Source organism: Ailuropoda melanoleuca, chromosome 2 (assembly GCF_002007445.2).
Source record: "Ailuropoda melanoleuca isolate Jingjing chromosome 2, ASM200744v2, whole genome shotgun sequence".
Lineage (NCBI taxonomy): Eukaryota > Metazoa > Chordata > Mammalia > Carnivora > Ursidae > Ailuropoda > Ailuropoda melanoleuca.
The window spans coordinates 181,261,855-181,277,503 of record NC_048219.1 but is presented as its reverse complement, the minus strand read 5'-3'; the positions used below and the strand labels follow the sequence as shown (position 1 = coordinate 181,277,503).

Genomic DNA, 15,649 nt, shown 5'->3' with positions numbered 1-15,649 from the left:
AGAACAAGCAGATTTGGGTTAAAAAGTTGCAGCTGTGCTTATCTGCCCCCCCTTAACCCTTTGGTTGCTGGTTTCATTGGGAGTTCACTGAACTTATTGGGTCTCTAGGTTTGTGGCTTTTGACAAATTTGGGACATTTTCAGCCATTATTTCTTCAAATATTTTTAGTGAACTACCCCTTTTCTCCTCTTCTTCTGGAACTCCAGAGACATGCATGTTAAACTTTTAACATTGTCCTACAGGTCCCTGAGGCTGTTTGCTTTTTTCCCCAATGTTTTTCTGTTGTTCTGATTGGATCACTTCTATTATTCCATCTTCAAGTTACCTGATAGTTTCTTCTGTATTCCTATTCTGTTATTGAGCAGTGGGTTTTTTATCCTGGTTATCGTATTTTTGGTTCCAAAATAGCACAATAAACAAACAAACAAACACATTAGAGGAACAAACAGAACATCCAGTGGTAGGAAATGCAGTTGGAGAAGTCGGCCCAGAACTGGTTATTTGGGGCCTTGCAGTTAGTAGCAACAAGTCTAGATTTTATACAAAGAGCAGAAGAAAATCACTAGGGATTTTAAGGAAATTAATAGAATTATGTGATGTACAATTTTAAAAGACCATCCTAGGGACACCTGGGTGGCTCAGTGGATTAAGCATCTGCCTTTGGCTCAGGTCATGATCCCAGGAACCTGGGATCAAGCCCCACATCCACCTTCCTGCTCAGCGGGGAGTCTGCTCCCTCTCCTTCTGCCTGCTGCTCCCCCTGCTTGTGCTCTTTCTCTGTCAAATAAATAAATAAAATTTTTAAAAAATAAAAAATAAAAAGACCACCCTAGCACAGCTGGATAGGTATTGATAAAGGGCCAGAGTGGAACCAACAGGCCTGTTAGAAAGTATTGTTTTGGTCTAGGGGACACTGTGATAGCTTGCACTGGGCAATTATATAGAGCTGAGTACTTCCAGCTGGCCATGCACTCTACCAAGAGACAGCCTGAACCCCAGGGGGGGTTCCAGACCCTCACCTCTCCAAGGAAACGTCTTCTGCCTCCTGTCACCATGGCAACTGTTCTTCATCTGCCAGGGTTTGGTCGCTGTGGTGACATCACCAGCACTACGTGACTGATCCCCACAATGAGAACTGTTGCCATGGTGCTAAAGAATGCATAAAAGAATCTGCCACTTTTCTCCAAAGCAAGGTCCTTGACTAGCTCTGAAACTATGGGGATATGGGGGGGGGGGAGAGAAGATCAGATGCCAGACTCAAGGGGTTGCCAGCTGTCAGGCAGTTGCTAAGTCCCTATGCTCCAGGACTTGCCCAAATCAGGACTGCTATTAGAGCCTATTATTTACTGGGGGAGAGGTGGTTTATGTTGGAGGTGGGAAGTCCTCCAGCATATATACACGCAAATTCCACATCCCATGTTTCCTTACACTTCAAAGCTTTTTTTTTTTTTTAGACTTTTTAATTTCTTTATTCAACAGAGATAGAGACAGCCAGCGAGAGAGGGGACACAAGCAGGGGGAGTGGGAGAGGAAGAAGCAGGCTCATAGAGGAAGAGCCTGATGTGGGGCTCGATCCCATAACGCCGGGATCACGCCCTGAGCCGAAGGCAGACGCCTAACCGCTGTGCCACCCAGGCGCCCCTCAAAGTTTTTTTTTAAAAAAAGATTTTATTTTTTTAACAGAGAGAGAGACAGCCAGCAAGGGAGGGAACACAAGCAGGGGGAGTGGGAGAGGGAGAAGCAGGCTCCCAGCGGAGGAGCCCGATGTGGGGTTCGATCCCAGAACGCCAGGATCATGCCCTGAGCCGAAGGCAGACGCTTAACAACTGAGCCACCCAGGTGCCCCTACACTTCAAAGCCTTTTAAACTGTTTCCTTCTCTGAGCAAAATTTTGTAGCTGATCGAGGCATCCTTATCCCCCATGCCCTGCATTGCCATCTAGAGGGGAAGTTCTAGGACAACCTGCTTCTGTATTTTTAAAGTGGGTTTTTATCAAAGCTCTTTCTGTGGGCTTGTCTGGTGGCAGGGGAGGTGGGCTTCAACCAAAGCCTCTGGAGTAAAACATATAGGGCTATAACAGAGAAGACATTTGAGGTGGTGACAGTGCAGATGGTAGCCTGGTTTCTAATCCCTTTCTCCTTCCAGACATCAATCATAACATGAATGCAAGGCAGGGTAGGACCACAGCTGAATTGCAATCCTTCCTCACCCACTTCCTCCACCCACCCACCACACATTCTGGTGATCTTTTTACTCCTGGGAAAAGAACTTCTTCCCTTTGAACTCCAGGTCCCATAGGCCTGAGAACCTGCTTGGTCTTCTGAGGTTATTACTTCCAGCATTAAGGTGTCCTCCAACGAATAGCAAAAAGAAGTGCAGTGTCTGTGCATACAGAAGTTATTATTTTGCTAGCTATTTCCCTGGCAGTTTGAAATTTTAGAAGGGAGAGAGAAGCAGTGCCACCTCTGCTCAACTACCCAAAACCCAGAATGTTCATTTTTCCTATAGCTTTATATATCTCAGAGCAGATTCAGACCCATTTGTTCTTAGGCCTCAAATTATTTCTGTAAACAACTTTCAAATACGTATAACACAAGTCAATGATAACCAAATAACCCTCCAGTTCCTGGTGTAACAAAATAGCTTGTGTTAGTCTCCTTCTAACATTGAATATAAATGTCCTACCCAAAATATAAAAATAACTGTTTGAAAGCATGGAGACCAACCAAAAGCAAGAAAAGCTAGAAGGAATATAATCCTTGAAAAAAGGGGAGTCTACAGGTGAGTCCTACATTTAACAGGCTTTCCTCCTAAGGACACTTCACAGTTTCCTGCAGCACCTGGGGTAATAGAGCTCAGGCAGAAAGTGGCCTCAGAAACATAGGCTGCAGCACAGAAACGCCAGAGCAACTGGAAATTGAGGAAGAAATCTGGGAAATGAGTGAGCTACAGAGAGGTGAACCCAAAATCCACATACAAATTTCCCTCAAATACTTAACTACCTTTTATTTATTGATTTTTAAAGATCTTATTTGTTTATTTGATAGAGAACGAGAGAAGCAGGGGGAATGGTGGAGGGAGAGGGAGAAGCAGACTCCCTGCTGAGCAGGGAGCCTGATGTGAGGCTTGATTCCAGGACCCTGGGATCATGACCTGAGCTGAAAGCAGAGGCTTAACCCACTGAGTCACCCAGGCAACCCCTCCAGAGTCTTAAACGGAGAATCATTTTCTTTCCTTTTTCAGCTTCTAGATGCTGTTTGCATTCCTTGGCTTGTGGCCTCTTCCTGGCATCTCTCCAACCTCTTCCAATGTCACATCTCCCACCACTGACTCTGACACTCCTGCTTTTCTCTTATAAAGACCCTCGTGATTGTATGGCACATACCTGGAAAATCCAAGCTAATCTCATCTGAGGTTAATCACCTTCTAAGAGTAATCACACTGCAAAGTCCCTTTTACCGTATAAAGTAACATATGCATAGGTTCCAGGGACTCTGACATGGACATCTTGAGGGGCCATTACTCAGCCTACCAGACATCTGTGGTAGATGCGGTAAAGCATGTGACTCTTTTTTTTTTTTTTTAAGATTTTATTTATTTATTTGACAGAGATAGAGACAGCCAGCGAGAGAGGGAACACAGGCAGGGGGAGTGGGAGAGGAAGAAGCAGGCTCATAGCGGAGGAGCCTGACGTGGGGCTCGATCCCATAACGCCGGGATCACGCCCTGAGCCGAAGGCAGACGCTTAACCGCTGTGCCACCCAGGCGCCCCTAAAGCATGTGACTCTTGATCTTGAGGTCATGAGTTTGAGCCCCACGCTGGAGGTAGAGATTACTTTTAAAATCTTTAAAATGTAAAAAAAAAGTTGAAATACCAGATTATGGTTTAGAAAATTCACACAGTAGCCTATAACTAGACAAGAATGGACACAAGAGATCAGTTAGCTTGTTAGCTAATTATCAGAGTACAGTGGTTTGAACCAAGGCGATGGCAGTGGATGTGGAGAGAAGTGGATGGATATGCGATATATTTTGCAGGTTGAACTCATGCATGTTGAAGATTTTTAAGAGGTGAGGGTAAAGTAAGCATCGAGGATAATAAAAATTGACTAATTACATTGTCTACTGTCCAGTCGCTGTTCATATTTAATCCTCATAACGAGCTTATGAGGCAGTACAATCCTCACCCGCATCTTACCTGAAGCAGTAGTCCTTGCGACCTGGTTTATGTAAAAAAGCGGACGCCTGGGGGTGAGTGGGGATGCCTCTGCCTGCGTAAAGGGAAGGAGGAGTTGGCTACGCGTCCGCAGGGGCAGGGACCAACCGCGATTGGCCAAGCTGCCAAAAGAGGATTGTGCAGATCCAGCCCATGTTCTGCGTGGGAAGCTACAGTCCTGCTCAGCTCCTCCGGCTGCTGTCTCTACTTTCTCTGCGACTTAGGAGCGGGGCGAGCGCGCCGAGGTGGGGAGGATGCAGCACCTGCTGTGGCCTTGGGGCTCCAGGGGGCTCTGGCTGCTCCTCTGCTTCCTGCTGCTGAACAGCCGCCCAGGGGGCTGCGGCGACAGCAGTGGCCACGGTCAGGAGGAAACCTGCGGGGAGGGGGGGACGGGAGGTGCGGGCCGGCCAGAGAGCGCTCCTGAGAGAAGTGGGTGAGGGAGCCTCAAGGTTAGGAACTCAGGAGGAAAAGGATGTATTGGGGGGCCGTGAAAAGAGATAAATGTAGTGAGCGTCTTGTAGAAAGAGACGCAGGCTTGAGGTGGGGCTCGGCATATGGGGTCTGGCCGTAAGAGAAGAGAACTCAGAGGAAGATTGGGGATCCAGGAGGAGGACGGAAAGACGAGGGGGCAGAGGGAAGTAAGCCCCGCCTATGTCGCCATAGGAGAAGTAAGACGCACTGAGGGGCCAAGGAAGAGATGCCCAGTGCTGAGGGATAGGCGGGGGACCCGGATTTTTGGGCAATAGGAGTAGGGACTCACGGGTACGGGGTCCTGGCTCCAGAGAGAAAGCTGGGCGGAGAAACGAGCTAGGATTTCATCACAAGCCCTCAGAGCCTGGAATCTGCTCTCTGATTTCTGATAAGAAGGGGTAGGTTAGGCTGGGGTAAAAGAGAATGGAGGGGGAACGAGTCCATCCTTCTTCCTCTCCCTCCTCTCTGAACCTATGGGGTAGACCAGCGCTGACTCACGTCTGAGCGGCCAGAGAGCGACTGCGCATACTCGAGGATTCCAGGGCCAGGCGCGTGGGGAAGAGCGCTCAAAGTCCTAGTCTGACGCTAAGTTTCCCCCCAAGATTCTTGGGTTTTAGAGGCCAGTGCGGAGGGCTCGCGAAGAACTGTGGGAGGAGGCCTGGTGGCGGAAGATAGGAAAGATGTGTGTGTGGCGGGGGAAGGGATGTTCCTGTAGGGATACCTCGCGTTCTTTGCCGCCCAGACGCTTCTTCCAAGCCAGGCTTTGGTCGCTCCCTCAGCACCACGGACAGCGCCAGGAGCCTGTGGGTCTGGCAGAGGGTGTCCAGGTCACCACTTTTCCTATCTGTCCTGGAGCGATGCCTCAAGACAACAATTTCCCCTTCCAGAAGAAGCTCTTTTCTTTCTCATAAGGGTGCTGGAGGTGCTGCTCCTTCCGAAAGCCAGGAAATTGGTATGGGAATCCTTTTGATTTCGGAGGACCAGTCCCTTTTCTTAACGCCTGTCCATAATGACTCATGGTAATTCTACCACATAAAAAAATGGACTCTCGGCCAACTCTACCCCATCTACTTGGAATAATGAAGGTGTTAGAGCATTAGGGATTATCCTCCCCCACACTCTGTCGTTCCTTTATGCACAGTTAGATAAACTGTGGCTCTCAGGACAAAGATCCAGACACACAAACCCTATACACACCAATACTTTCTTCCTCAGAGGATTCCAGGCCTCCTTTCTAATCCTTTCCAGGCTTCCAAGCCTTTGAGATGCAGGTCACCTGCTTCCCATGCCCCATTTGTTCACCTGATTATCAATTCCATGTGTATAGCTTTCTGAGTCTCTGCTTACTTCACCCTCCAAGGCTGCTCTTTGCTTGTAAGCTTGGTTCTTATCTGGAAGTTGGCATCAAAGGTGAATGAGGTTCTGAAGAACAGGGCAGGTGGTGATGGGGGAAGGGAAAAATGAAAAGAAGGGGGGCTTGAGAGGAGGAAGGGATGTGGTGAGGAGGACAGAGACCAGGGAACAAAGAGGTAATAGTGGAAGAAGGCTGATTTTCTTCAGCTGGGATTTGAAAGCCTTCTGGCCAAGCTCTTTGCTGATGCCACCATTCTGTCTCTTAGATGGTCAGGGCCAAGTGGGAGCAGAGCAGCTCTGGACCCTCCAAGGATTTGCTACTCCAGTCTTCCAGCACATGCAAGTTGTACTCCAGCAGATTGTGCCCCAAGGTGAGTAAGGGCTGGGGAAGAGAGGCTGGGACCTGATCAAAAAAGCTGGAAAGAGTGAGTGGCTGTTTGATCTGAGGATGGGCTTTCTTCTCCAGATGTCTCTGCTTGAAACTTTCCTGTCATGCTCACCTCATGGAGAAGGGGATATGACTGGAATGGGGGTGGAGTTGGACAGGTGGGCTGTTTGTTCTTGAACACCCTAGAAGAGCCCAGCAGGGGCTTCTAGAAGAAACCCCTGAAAGAGGCCAGCATCCAATTCCTTCTGATCAATCCAAACTCTAGTGTTATCTGAGTTTTTCCATAGCCAGCAGTCCTTAGGTTCTCAGTTAGGAGAACACACATACACACCCCTCAGCTTCTGAATAGGAAGCAGAGGAAATGGCATGATGAGTAGACAGGAGGAATGAAAGGGAGTGAAAAATCCCTTGGAGACAGATGGTTGACCTTCCTTAGAGCAGAATTTCATGGATGGGGGAAGGGTCAGAAAGGAAATCTACCTTGCGTTCATATTACTGCTACTACTACCGATGTCTAATATGTGCATAATGCCTTAGAGCAGTGGTTGTCAAAGTGCATCCCAGGACCAGCAGCATCAGCATCACCAGAGAACTTGTTTGAAATGATCATTCTTGAGCTTCACCCCAGACCTACTGAATCAAAAACTCTGGGGGTGAGGAACAGTAATTTGTGGCATTTTTTTAAAGATTTTATTTATTTACTTGAGATAGAGAGAAAGAGAGAGAGCATGGGCAGGGCAGGGGTGGGGGAGAGGGTGAGGGAGAAACAGATTCCCTGCTGAGCAGGGAGCCCAACTTGGGGCTCCATCCCAGGACCCCGAGATCATGACCTGAGCTGAAGGCAAACACTTAACTGACTGAGCCACCCAGATGACCCTAATTTGTTGGAATTGGAAATTCCAGAATTTGGGAATTCTGATGCACACTAAAGTTTAGGAATCACTGCCTAAGTTTTCTAGGCATTTTTTATACCCTAATGTCATTTAAACCCTCACAATAGCATCAAATGAATCAGCGAACAGAATACAATCCTAGTTGAAGGTTTACTACACACCAGGCACTATGTTAAGCAACATGTATACACCAGTTCATTTAGTTCTCTGCACGAGTTGTGATTCTTTATCTACTTGAGGGAGAGGGGGATTGCTGGTCTCACTCTGGTTCCTGGAATGGACCAGTCAGCGTGTCCCAGGTGTCAATTCACCACATCCTTTTACCCTGCAGGTTTGTTCTGGAAGGATGGCATTACCCAGGATGTGATGGCCCAGAAGCACATTAGCAGATTCCACCCCCAAGATCCATGTCTGAGGCATGGGCAGGCAGCCTTTCCCACCAAAACCACTGGGATAAGGTGCGTGAGGCCTATGGCCAGTCCATGCTGTCTATCAGACAGACAGCAGGGAGGGAACAGATGTTAAAACTGTAGGTAAGAGCTGCTGGCAGGAGTATGAGAATGATCTTTGAGAGGTTCTGTCTGGGATCCATGAAAAACAAATCTATTAGCCATTAGTGATATCTGCAAAGGGAGAGGAGATGGGTGTTACAAGTTTAGCTTCCATCTGTCATCCCTGTCTCTTTAGGGGCAAGCAAAAGGAGAAACTTCGACTCCTATTTCCCAAGGTAAGTCTTACATGTCTTCTCAAGAATTTTCAATCCCTGACTTTTGGGTCCTACCCTTTTCCCTTCTGGAGCCCTGTCATCATTTTCTGCCTTCTTCTTGACTCCTGGCTTCCCCCTTCCCAGAGCCCAGTGGCCAAAGTGAACAGTGAGCAGTGCTTTACTTCCAAAGTGTATCTGAAGACCCTTAAAAGAGAGGCAGCCAACCCTGTCAAGGTAAGGGGTTTACTTTTTCTCCAAAGGTTGGAATCACCAACAAGCTATTTAAATGAGGGAGTCCCCTATGAAGAAGGGATTGGAGATTGAGGTGTGAACAGATAAGCTGAAGAAAAGTTCTTTCCTTTCCCAATCAAAGTGTATCCCATCCTCCTTCTCTCTCACAGAAACACCTGTGGGTATCAGTATGAGAGGTTGGGAGGGCAGATACTGGGACCTTCTAAGGATGAAATGATCTAAAGGATTGTGCATAGACATTGAGTCCCAAATAGACGTTGAAAATTGCCAAATTAAAAAAAAATTAAAATAAAAGTCCTTTTTTTCTCCATACAGTCCTTTGCATATAACAAAGGGTAGCAAAGCTCCTTTGGATTAGTGGGAGAGGTAGCCCAGAGACCTTCACATTCAACACTCCCTCCTCTCCTTGCTCTACTCCATGGCCTGGGCAAAGTGACCTGGGCAAGGCTCTGGGTTATCTCCTTGAGATGCTTGAACTCTTCAGAATCCAGATTTAAAGCACTCATCAAGGGGTGCCTGGGTGGCTCGGTCAGTTAAGCATCCAACTCTTGATGTCAGCTCAGGTCATGAACTTAGGGTTGTGGGATCGAGCTCTGCATTGGGCTCCTCGCTCAGCATGAAATCTGCTTGGGATTCGCTCTCTTCCTCTCCCTCTGCCTCTCCCCCAATCATGCTCTAAATAAATAAATAAAATCTTAAAACAAAATAAAACACCCATCTGGCACTCCCATCTGTCTTTGTAGTTGAGACATTGGGGCCCAGGCTGGTCAAGGGACTTACTCAGAGCTGCACAGCAGGTTCATGGCAGAGCCAAGAGGACCCAGGTCTCCTGATTCTTAAACCTTTCCTTGCACAGCCCCTGCCTTTCCTCTCAGGGACTGCAGTGAGAATTAGACTGTTCCAAACTTCAGACTCCTCCACACTGATGAAAGTCCTTTTTTTTTTTTTTGGACTAAGACCTAAATTGCAAGAAAGTGGCAGCGAGAGGAAGGTATAAGGGAGGGGCATCCCAGGCAGAGAGACCTGCAGTGACAAGTGCCCTGAGGCAGGTATACCATTCACTTTATGGATGGAAAAGTCAGTGGCCAAAGTAGGCCCCAGAATGATCATACAGGGGCTCATGGATCATAGTGAAAAGTTTGGATTTTAAGTGTAGTGACAACTTCACTGGGAAGTTTCAAGGAAGGGGATGTCATAATGTGATACACCATTTCAAAAGGCCCCTCTCATGATATTGGGGTATAATATCTGTAGGAGAGCAAGCATGAAAACTGAGAGCCTGCAAGGAACCTGTACCTCAGGGGGCTTCCAGCCCCTCAGGCTCTCCTGGGAAACCAGTTCCCACCCCATCAAGTGACAGCTGGTCTTCCTAAACCTGGATTGGTTGCTGGGTCGAGGCATTTAGAGCTAAGTGACAGACCCACTTGTGAGGAATGGTTGCCAGGGTGCTTCTGTGAATGCAAACAAGGTGCTGCCATTCTTCCCCAGCCCAGAGCCCAAAGGAAAAGCATGGGAGGGAGGGTGAACTATTCGTGGGAGCCAAGGGGATAGACAATGGGTGGGCCGAGTCACTGTAGCTTACATAAATCAGGCTCTCACTGAAGCATTTTGTGAAGGAGAGTAGGTAAGGAAGAGGCCACCTCCCCATATACTGATTCCAGTCCTTTGTTTCTTCTTGTTTTAGGGCTTCTTTGAGCCACCCCCCACTGTGGGCCACAACCTTGTTGCTGACTGAGACCTCATCTGAAGCCCCTCTGCCCCAGTGCCCTCCCATTTGCCTCCAGAGGGGCAGTCCTAGGATGTCCCTAATCTGGATCATTAAAGTGGACTTTCATGCACATGCTTTCTGTGATTTGTCTTGAGGCAGGATGGGTGGGGTTTGGACATGGCCAGAGCCCCTGAAGTGAAAGAATAGGGGTGGACCAGAACAGGGGTACAAGGAAGAGAGCACAGCTCTTCGGTGCTGGTAGAAGGCTGGTTTTTGTCTTGTCTTCCCTCCAGTGACCTGAAGTGAGGAAAGTGAGAGAAGGACCACAGCAGGAATGCAGCCTTCCCCTACCCATATCTACCGGCGCTGTGTGGCCTAGTTGCATCCCTTCCATGTCAGACACACCTGGACCCTGCTATTTTATGAGGGTCTCCTTCTCCAGCATTACCACCCCTGCCAGCCATCTCCCACTCATCTTGCTCCCAAGAATCAAGAGAGAAGTGCTATAACCAAAGTGTATACACTTTAAACATTTTGATGGCTCTTGCCAGTTTGCTCCTGGTAGCTGAAAGTCTTCAAGGGAGTGGGTAATCTGACCACCTATGCTCAGCCCAGCTGAACACCAGAATATCCTGTTTGCAGAGCTTTATACTTTTCAAGTCCTCTCACACTCATTGGATACTCAGTGTAAGCAAATGGGCAGGTATCAGGATTTGATTTCTCTAAGGAGTTAAGGAGTTGTGTACATATACTAATGATCATGTAGCCATAAACCTCAGTTTATAGACTTTCTTGGTTATAAGTTATACTTCAATAATAAATAAGAACAACTATGAACTTCTCAAAGTAAAAAATGAATAGGAGAAAAGATGTTTCTGAAAAGAAGAAGATGGGATGATTTGCTCGACCTGCTATCAATACTCAGTATGAAGCTATAGTAATTAAGAAAGTGTGGTATTGGGACACCTGGGTGACTTGGTCGGTTGGAAGTCTGCCTTGGCTCAAAGGTCATGGTCCCAGGGTCCTGGATTGAGCCCACTCTCCCTCTCCCACTGCCCCTCCACCCCACTCATGCTCTCTCTCTGTTTCTCTCTCAAATAAATAAAATCTTTTTTAAAAATAGAAGATAGTATAAGAATAACTTCATGTCTTAATGGTTAGAAAAGATTTTTAAAGAGGAAATGAAAGTGCAAAAAATAAAGGAAAACGCAGTACATTTGGTACATTAAATTAAGAATATCTACAAACTTTAGGAGCGCCTGGATGGCTTAGTTGGTCAAGCCTCCAACTCTTGATTTCGGCTCAGGTCATGATCTCAGGGCCGTGGGATTGAGCCCTTCATGGGGCTCCATGCTGGGTGGGGATTCTCTCTCCCTCTGCCCCTCCCCATGCTTGTGTGCTCTCTCTCTCTCGCTCTCTCTTTCTCTAAAATAAATAAATAAATAATTTTTTAAAAAGAATATCTATAAATTCTTACAACTGAAGTAAGACAGTTTTAGGATATACTATTATCTCTGCAATGTGAATGCAAACTTCTTCCAGCTATCTTCCCTGATAAGAATGGAAAAGAAAGAATTTTCTAAGTCAGTGCTGTTAAGTAGAAATATAATTTATAATTATATACGTAATTTAAATTTTTTGAAAAAATAAAAATTTCTAGTAGTCACACTTTTTAAAAAGCAAAAAAGAAACAAGGCTCTACCAAATCTCCTGTTCTCTGTAAAAATGTGGCTTGGAAAGGTATTTTTTACTTTGCTATCCTACAGAAAATCACACTGGTCCATTATTTGTTGTTGTTGTCATTGTTGTCATTTTTCTTTTAAAATGGCCTTTATTACAAATTTGAAATCTAGGGAAGCTCCTTTTTCCTCTACCCAAAGAATTCATAAATATAGACATTGGAGTAAGTATTTCATTGAAAGGTAACATTTATGGGGTGCCTGGGTGGCTCAGTTAGTTAAGCGTCTGCCTTCAGCTCAGGTCATGATCCCAGGGTCCTAGGATCAAGCCCCACATCAGGATCTCCACTTGGTGGGGAGCCTGCTTCTCCCTTTCCCCCTGCCTGCTGCTCCCCAGACCCTGTTTGTGCTCTCTGTCAAATAAATAAATAAAATCTTTTAAAAAAAAAAGGTAACATTTATAAATTGGTAAAAGATGATATCCACGGACACCATGCAGCTTCTGATACATAGTACAATCCTCAAACAGTCACCATGCCAAGGTCAACAAGGTTGCCTCACCATCTAGAGTTTATAGGTTAATTCCCACACTTAACAGGAAAGGATAAAATTTATATGGTCCCAAGGGGGAAAATTATACCTAAAAGACACTTGTTGATGAGTCCCCACATTTTCCATTTGAGGTGATATTGACTTTTCCTATCCCACTGGCCCTTGGAATGTTTCCCCATATGTGCAACTATTATTCTTCATCTCTTTTTGCCCAAAGGTGAACAAAAACTTTCTTTGATTACAGTATGATATTGGGAGATAACCAGGGATATTTAAATTTGCTGGCTTCTAAGTGATTGAACTTTCAATGAGAATACCCTATGGGCACCCTTCAGCTTTTATTCAACAAGAAGAGAGAGGGTAAAGGAACTCAAAGAAATCTGGCCGGGTCCCAGATATATTTCATAATGCAGGGGTTGCTGGTAACACAAACAAGGCTTTTGTTTAATTCTGACTTGAAGCCAGTGCTCATTACAGCTTAGAAACACATCCTCAAAACCACAAATCAACACAAAAAGCGTGAGGAGTCCTCCAAACAAGCCAAAGACCCTCATCATTTCAAATCTCAACCCAAGACATCAGGGGAAACAGGAAATCACACCGGTCCATTATTTTGATGACATTGCGGCAACTGGATTTGGTGGGCAGAATAGCATGTACCTTAGATGTCATAAGACACATGCACAGAAGAAGAATGTCAAGAAAGTTCAGAGTCCTGCCACATTAATGAAGTTTCTACAGTCCAATTATCTGCGGCATGTCAAGATGCGCTCTGTAAAGTGAGACAAATTAATTAACCTTGAACATCTACCACAATAAAAAAGAGACAATACTCTTTACGGAAGAATGAGCCTCTTTGGCATTTGAGGCAACATAAAACACATTTAAATGTGCTACTCTGACCCACTTACCAGTAACCCATCAGGCTTTTAGTATGGCCTGAAGCAAAGAAATATTCTGCAGGAATTCCAGGTTGCGATGCAAGCTGTCCTTTCACTTGATAATTAGGACCAGTGATCTCAGTAGCGTTGGAAGTGTCTGCAGACTGTAATGTCATATGAATCCTCTGGCAAACCCCAGTAAGATTAGTATAGTGTAGATCCCTAGGATTTTAAAGGAAGGTGGTGCCCTTTTAGGCCATCAGCTATTCTCCATTTGAAGAGCAGCTTAGTTTCCTACCAGGTCCTGGTATACTGAACACCTGGCCATGGGACAACCAGTAATTATGCATTGGGTATTATCCAGTCCACTAAACCATAGCATTGGAGGTTAAATGGAAATGGTGTATACGAGACAGGCCCAAGAAGATCTGGATGAAAAAAAGTTGCATGAGAAGTTAGCTTCCTTGCTTCACTGCCTTTCCCACAACCTTATTATGGCTTTATGGGGAATTCTCTATGACCAGCTAACAGACTGGGGGAAAGCACAGAGCCGATTTATGGATGTTTGCACAAAATGCAGGCATCAGCTAGAAGTGGAAGGGTGCTACATTACAGCACAATTCAGAAGTGTCTATGGGCTACACTGGTGAAGACCAATTCCTTTGTGGGAAGTTTTGTTGGTAGATCTGGTGGTCCACTTGGAATTGAAGAAGAAAAGAACTGAGGTGTCTATACTGATAACAATACTCATGATTAACAGGTTGGTTGGCTGATCTGGGGTTTGAATAGAACAAGATAAGAAAATCTGTGGCAAGAAAGTCTGAGAGGGATCACTTGGGATGAATACAGAGTGTGAAGATAGTCACGTTTTCCTGTGTAAATAACCATGAGAAGATATAGACTACAGAAAAGCTTGTCAGTAATCAGGTTAGGAAACGGCCAATTCTGTGGATATCAGTCATCCTCTTTCTCCAGCCACCCTGGTGCTTTCTTAATGGGCCCACATATCAATGGATGTGGTGGCAAGAAATGAGGCTATGCATGGGCTTACCAATGTGAATTTCCCTCCTCATGAATGGTATGATTACAGCCACCTCTGAATACCAGTTTGCCAGCAGCAGAGGATAATTTTGGGCTCCCAATATGGCACACCTGGTGACAGATTTTTATTTCGAACCCCTTTCACCATGAAAAAATGCAGTGAATTATATTCTGGATATAATTTGGATTTGCCCTTTCTGTCCACAATACTTCTGACAACACTCACTCACCATTAGTGAACTTAAAGAGTGGTTGTTTTATTCATCTCCAAGAGTTTTGGAACCAAAAGGTAAAGGTCAGAGCAGCACCCTCACTATTATACCTCAAAATCTTTGAAGGAATCTTTGCTTCCCATCTTCTGAATGATGAGTTTGCAGGTGCTAGGGCCCAGGAGAGGAATATTTACACCACAGTCATAGTCAGAGTTGAATTGGAAGCTGAGACTACCACCTGGTCACTTTGGGTTCCTCATGCCACTGAACCATAGACAGATATGGGTATTACTAAATTAACCACAGTGATTGACTCCAGTTACTAGGGAGAAGTTGAGTTGCTGCTACAAAATGAGGACAAAAAGGATTATTATTGGAGCCAGAGGAATTAACCTGGGTTCTTTGTGTTCTTCTTCCCAGTAGTACTGGTCCAACAAAAAACCCTGTAGAAACCAAACAAAACCAGGAACATCAAAGATTCAGATCCTGCAGAAATAAAGATTGGGCTCAACCCAGTCTGACCAGTCAAGGTGCTGATCACAGTAAGAAAGCCATAAGGATGTTGTAACTGTCAATTTAGGCTTCAGGATCCCCTACAGGAGAAGGGATTGTAGCAGCTGTGTTTAAAATAACTTGGGACAGAAGTTTCTTTTTTCTCCCATTTCTCTTCCCTGCTACTTTGTATCAGGAACAATGGCATTGCACTATGTTTTAGGTTTCATATGAGAGTACACCTGAATTAAGGGATATGTGTGTCAATTGTCATAAGAGTACAGGGTTTTCATTCAAATAAAGGACAAGAGTAGAAGCTAGGATTAAGCTAGATATTCCCCATTTTTCCATCACATTCATGCTCCATCTTTCTTCACCCTGCTCTATGGCCCCAGGTTAATGTCTATGAACTGAATCAACTCCAGGTTCTTGCTCACTGGCTTATGGTTGGATTAGGCCAATAGAAGGTATTGGCAAGATATCAGGGTCCAAAAAGGGAGAAAATTCAGGGTATGCATCCCTCTGGCTTCCTCCCTGACTCACTATGAGTTGACAAAGGTCTATATTTCTTTACCTGTCCATACATTTGTAAATAGTTCTATAATTAAACTCTTTGGATTTACTTTGATTGAGTGTACCATGGTTTCTGGCTGAGTTCAAGGCATCAGACTGTACACATATGAAGAGAAAATTAGTAAACTGGACTGTAGTTCAAAAGAAAATATACAAAATGAAGTACATTTTGTATAGAGAGACAAAAGAATGGAAAATACAAAAGATAAGGTAGAACCATAAAAGATACCAC

At 45.3% G+C, this 15,649-nt stretch overlaps 1 protein-coding gene across 1 annotated transcript; it reads left to right on the top strand.

Moving 5' to 3' along the window:
• The first annotated feature begins 4,350 nt into the window (after positions 1-4,350).
• RESP18 (regulated endocrine specific protein 18) lies at positions 4,351-10,134 on the top strand. The gene is made up of 6 exons (XM_019805475.2): positions 4,351-4,576; positions 6,307-6,411; positions 7,653-7,779; positions 8,009-8,048; positions 8,172-8,261; positions 9,964-10,134. Exons 1-6 carry the CDS (start codon positions 4,471-4,473, stop codon positions 10,012-10,014), a joined length of 519 nt encoding a protein of 172 aa, XP_019661034.1. The 5' UTR covers positions 4,351-4,470; the 3' UTR covers positions 10,015-10,134.
• Positions 10,135-15,649: the final 5,515 nt, after the last annotated feature.

What these genes read in the sequence shown, in the direction of transcription:
- RESP18 (XM_019805475.2), top strand. Translation starts at nt 4,471, where the DNA reads ATGCAGCACCTGCTGTGGCCTTGGGGCTCCAGGGGGCTCTGGCTGCTC. An exon ending in CGGCGACAGCAGTGGCCACG is followed by an intron (nt 4,577 to 6,306) that starts GTCAGGAGGAAA and finishes TCTGTCTCTTAG; the next exon opens with ATGGTCAGGGCCAAGTGGGA. An exon ending in TTCGACTCCTATTTCCCAAG is followed by an intron (nt 8,049 to 8,171) that starts GTAAGTCTTACA and finishes CCCCCTTCCCAG; the next exon opens with AGCCCAGTGGCCAAAGTGAA.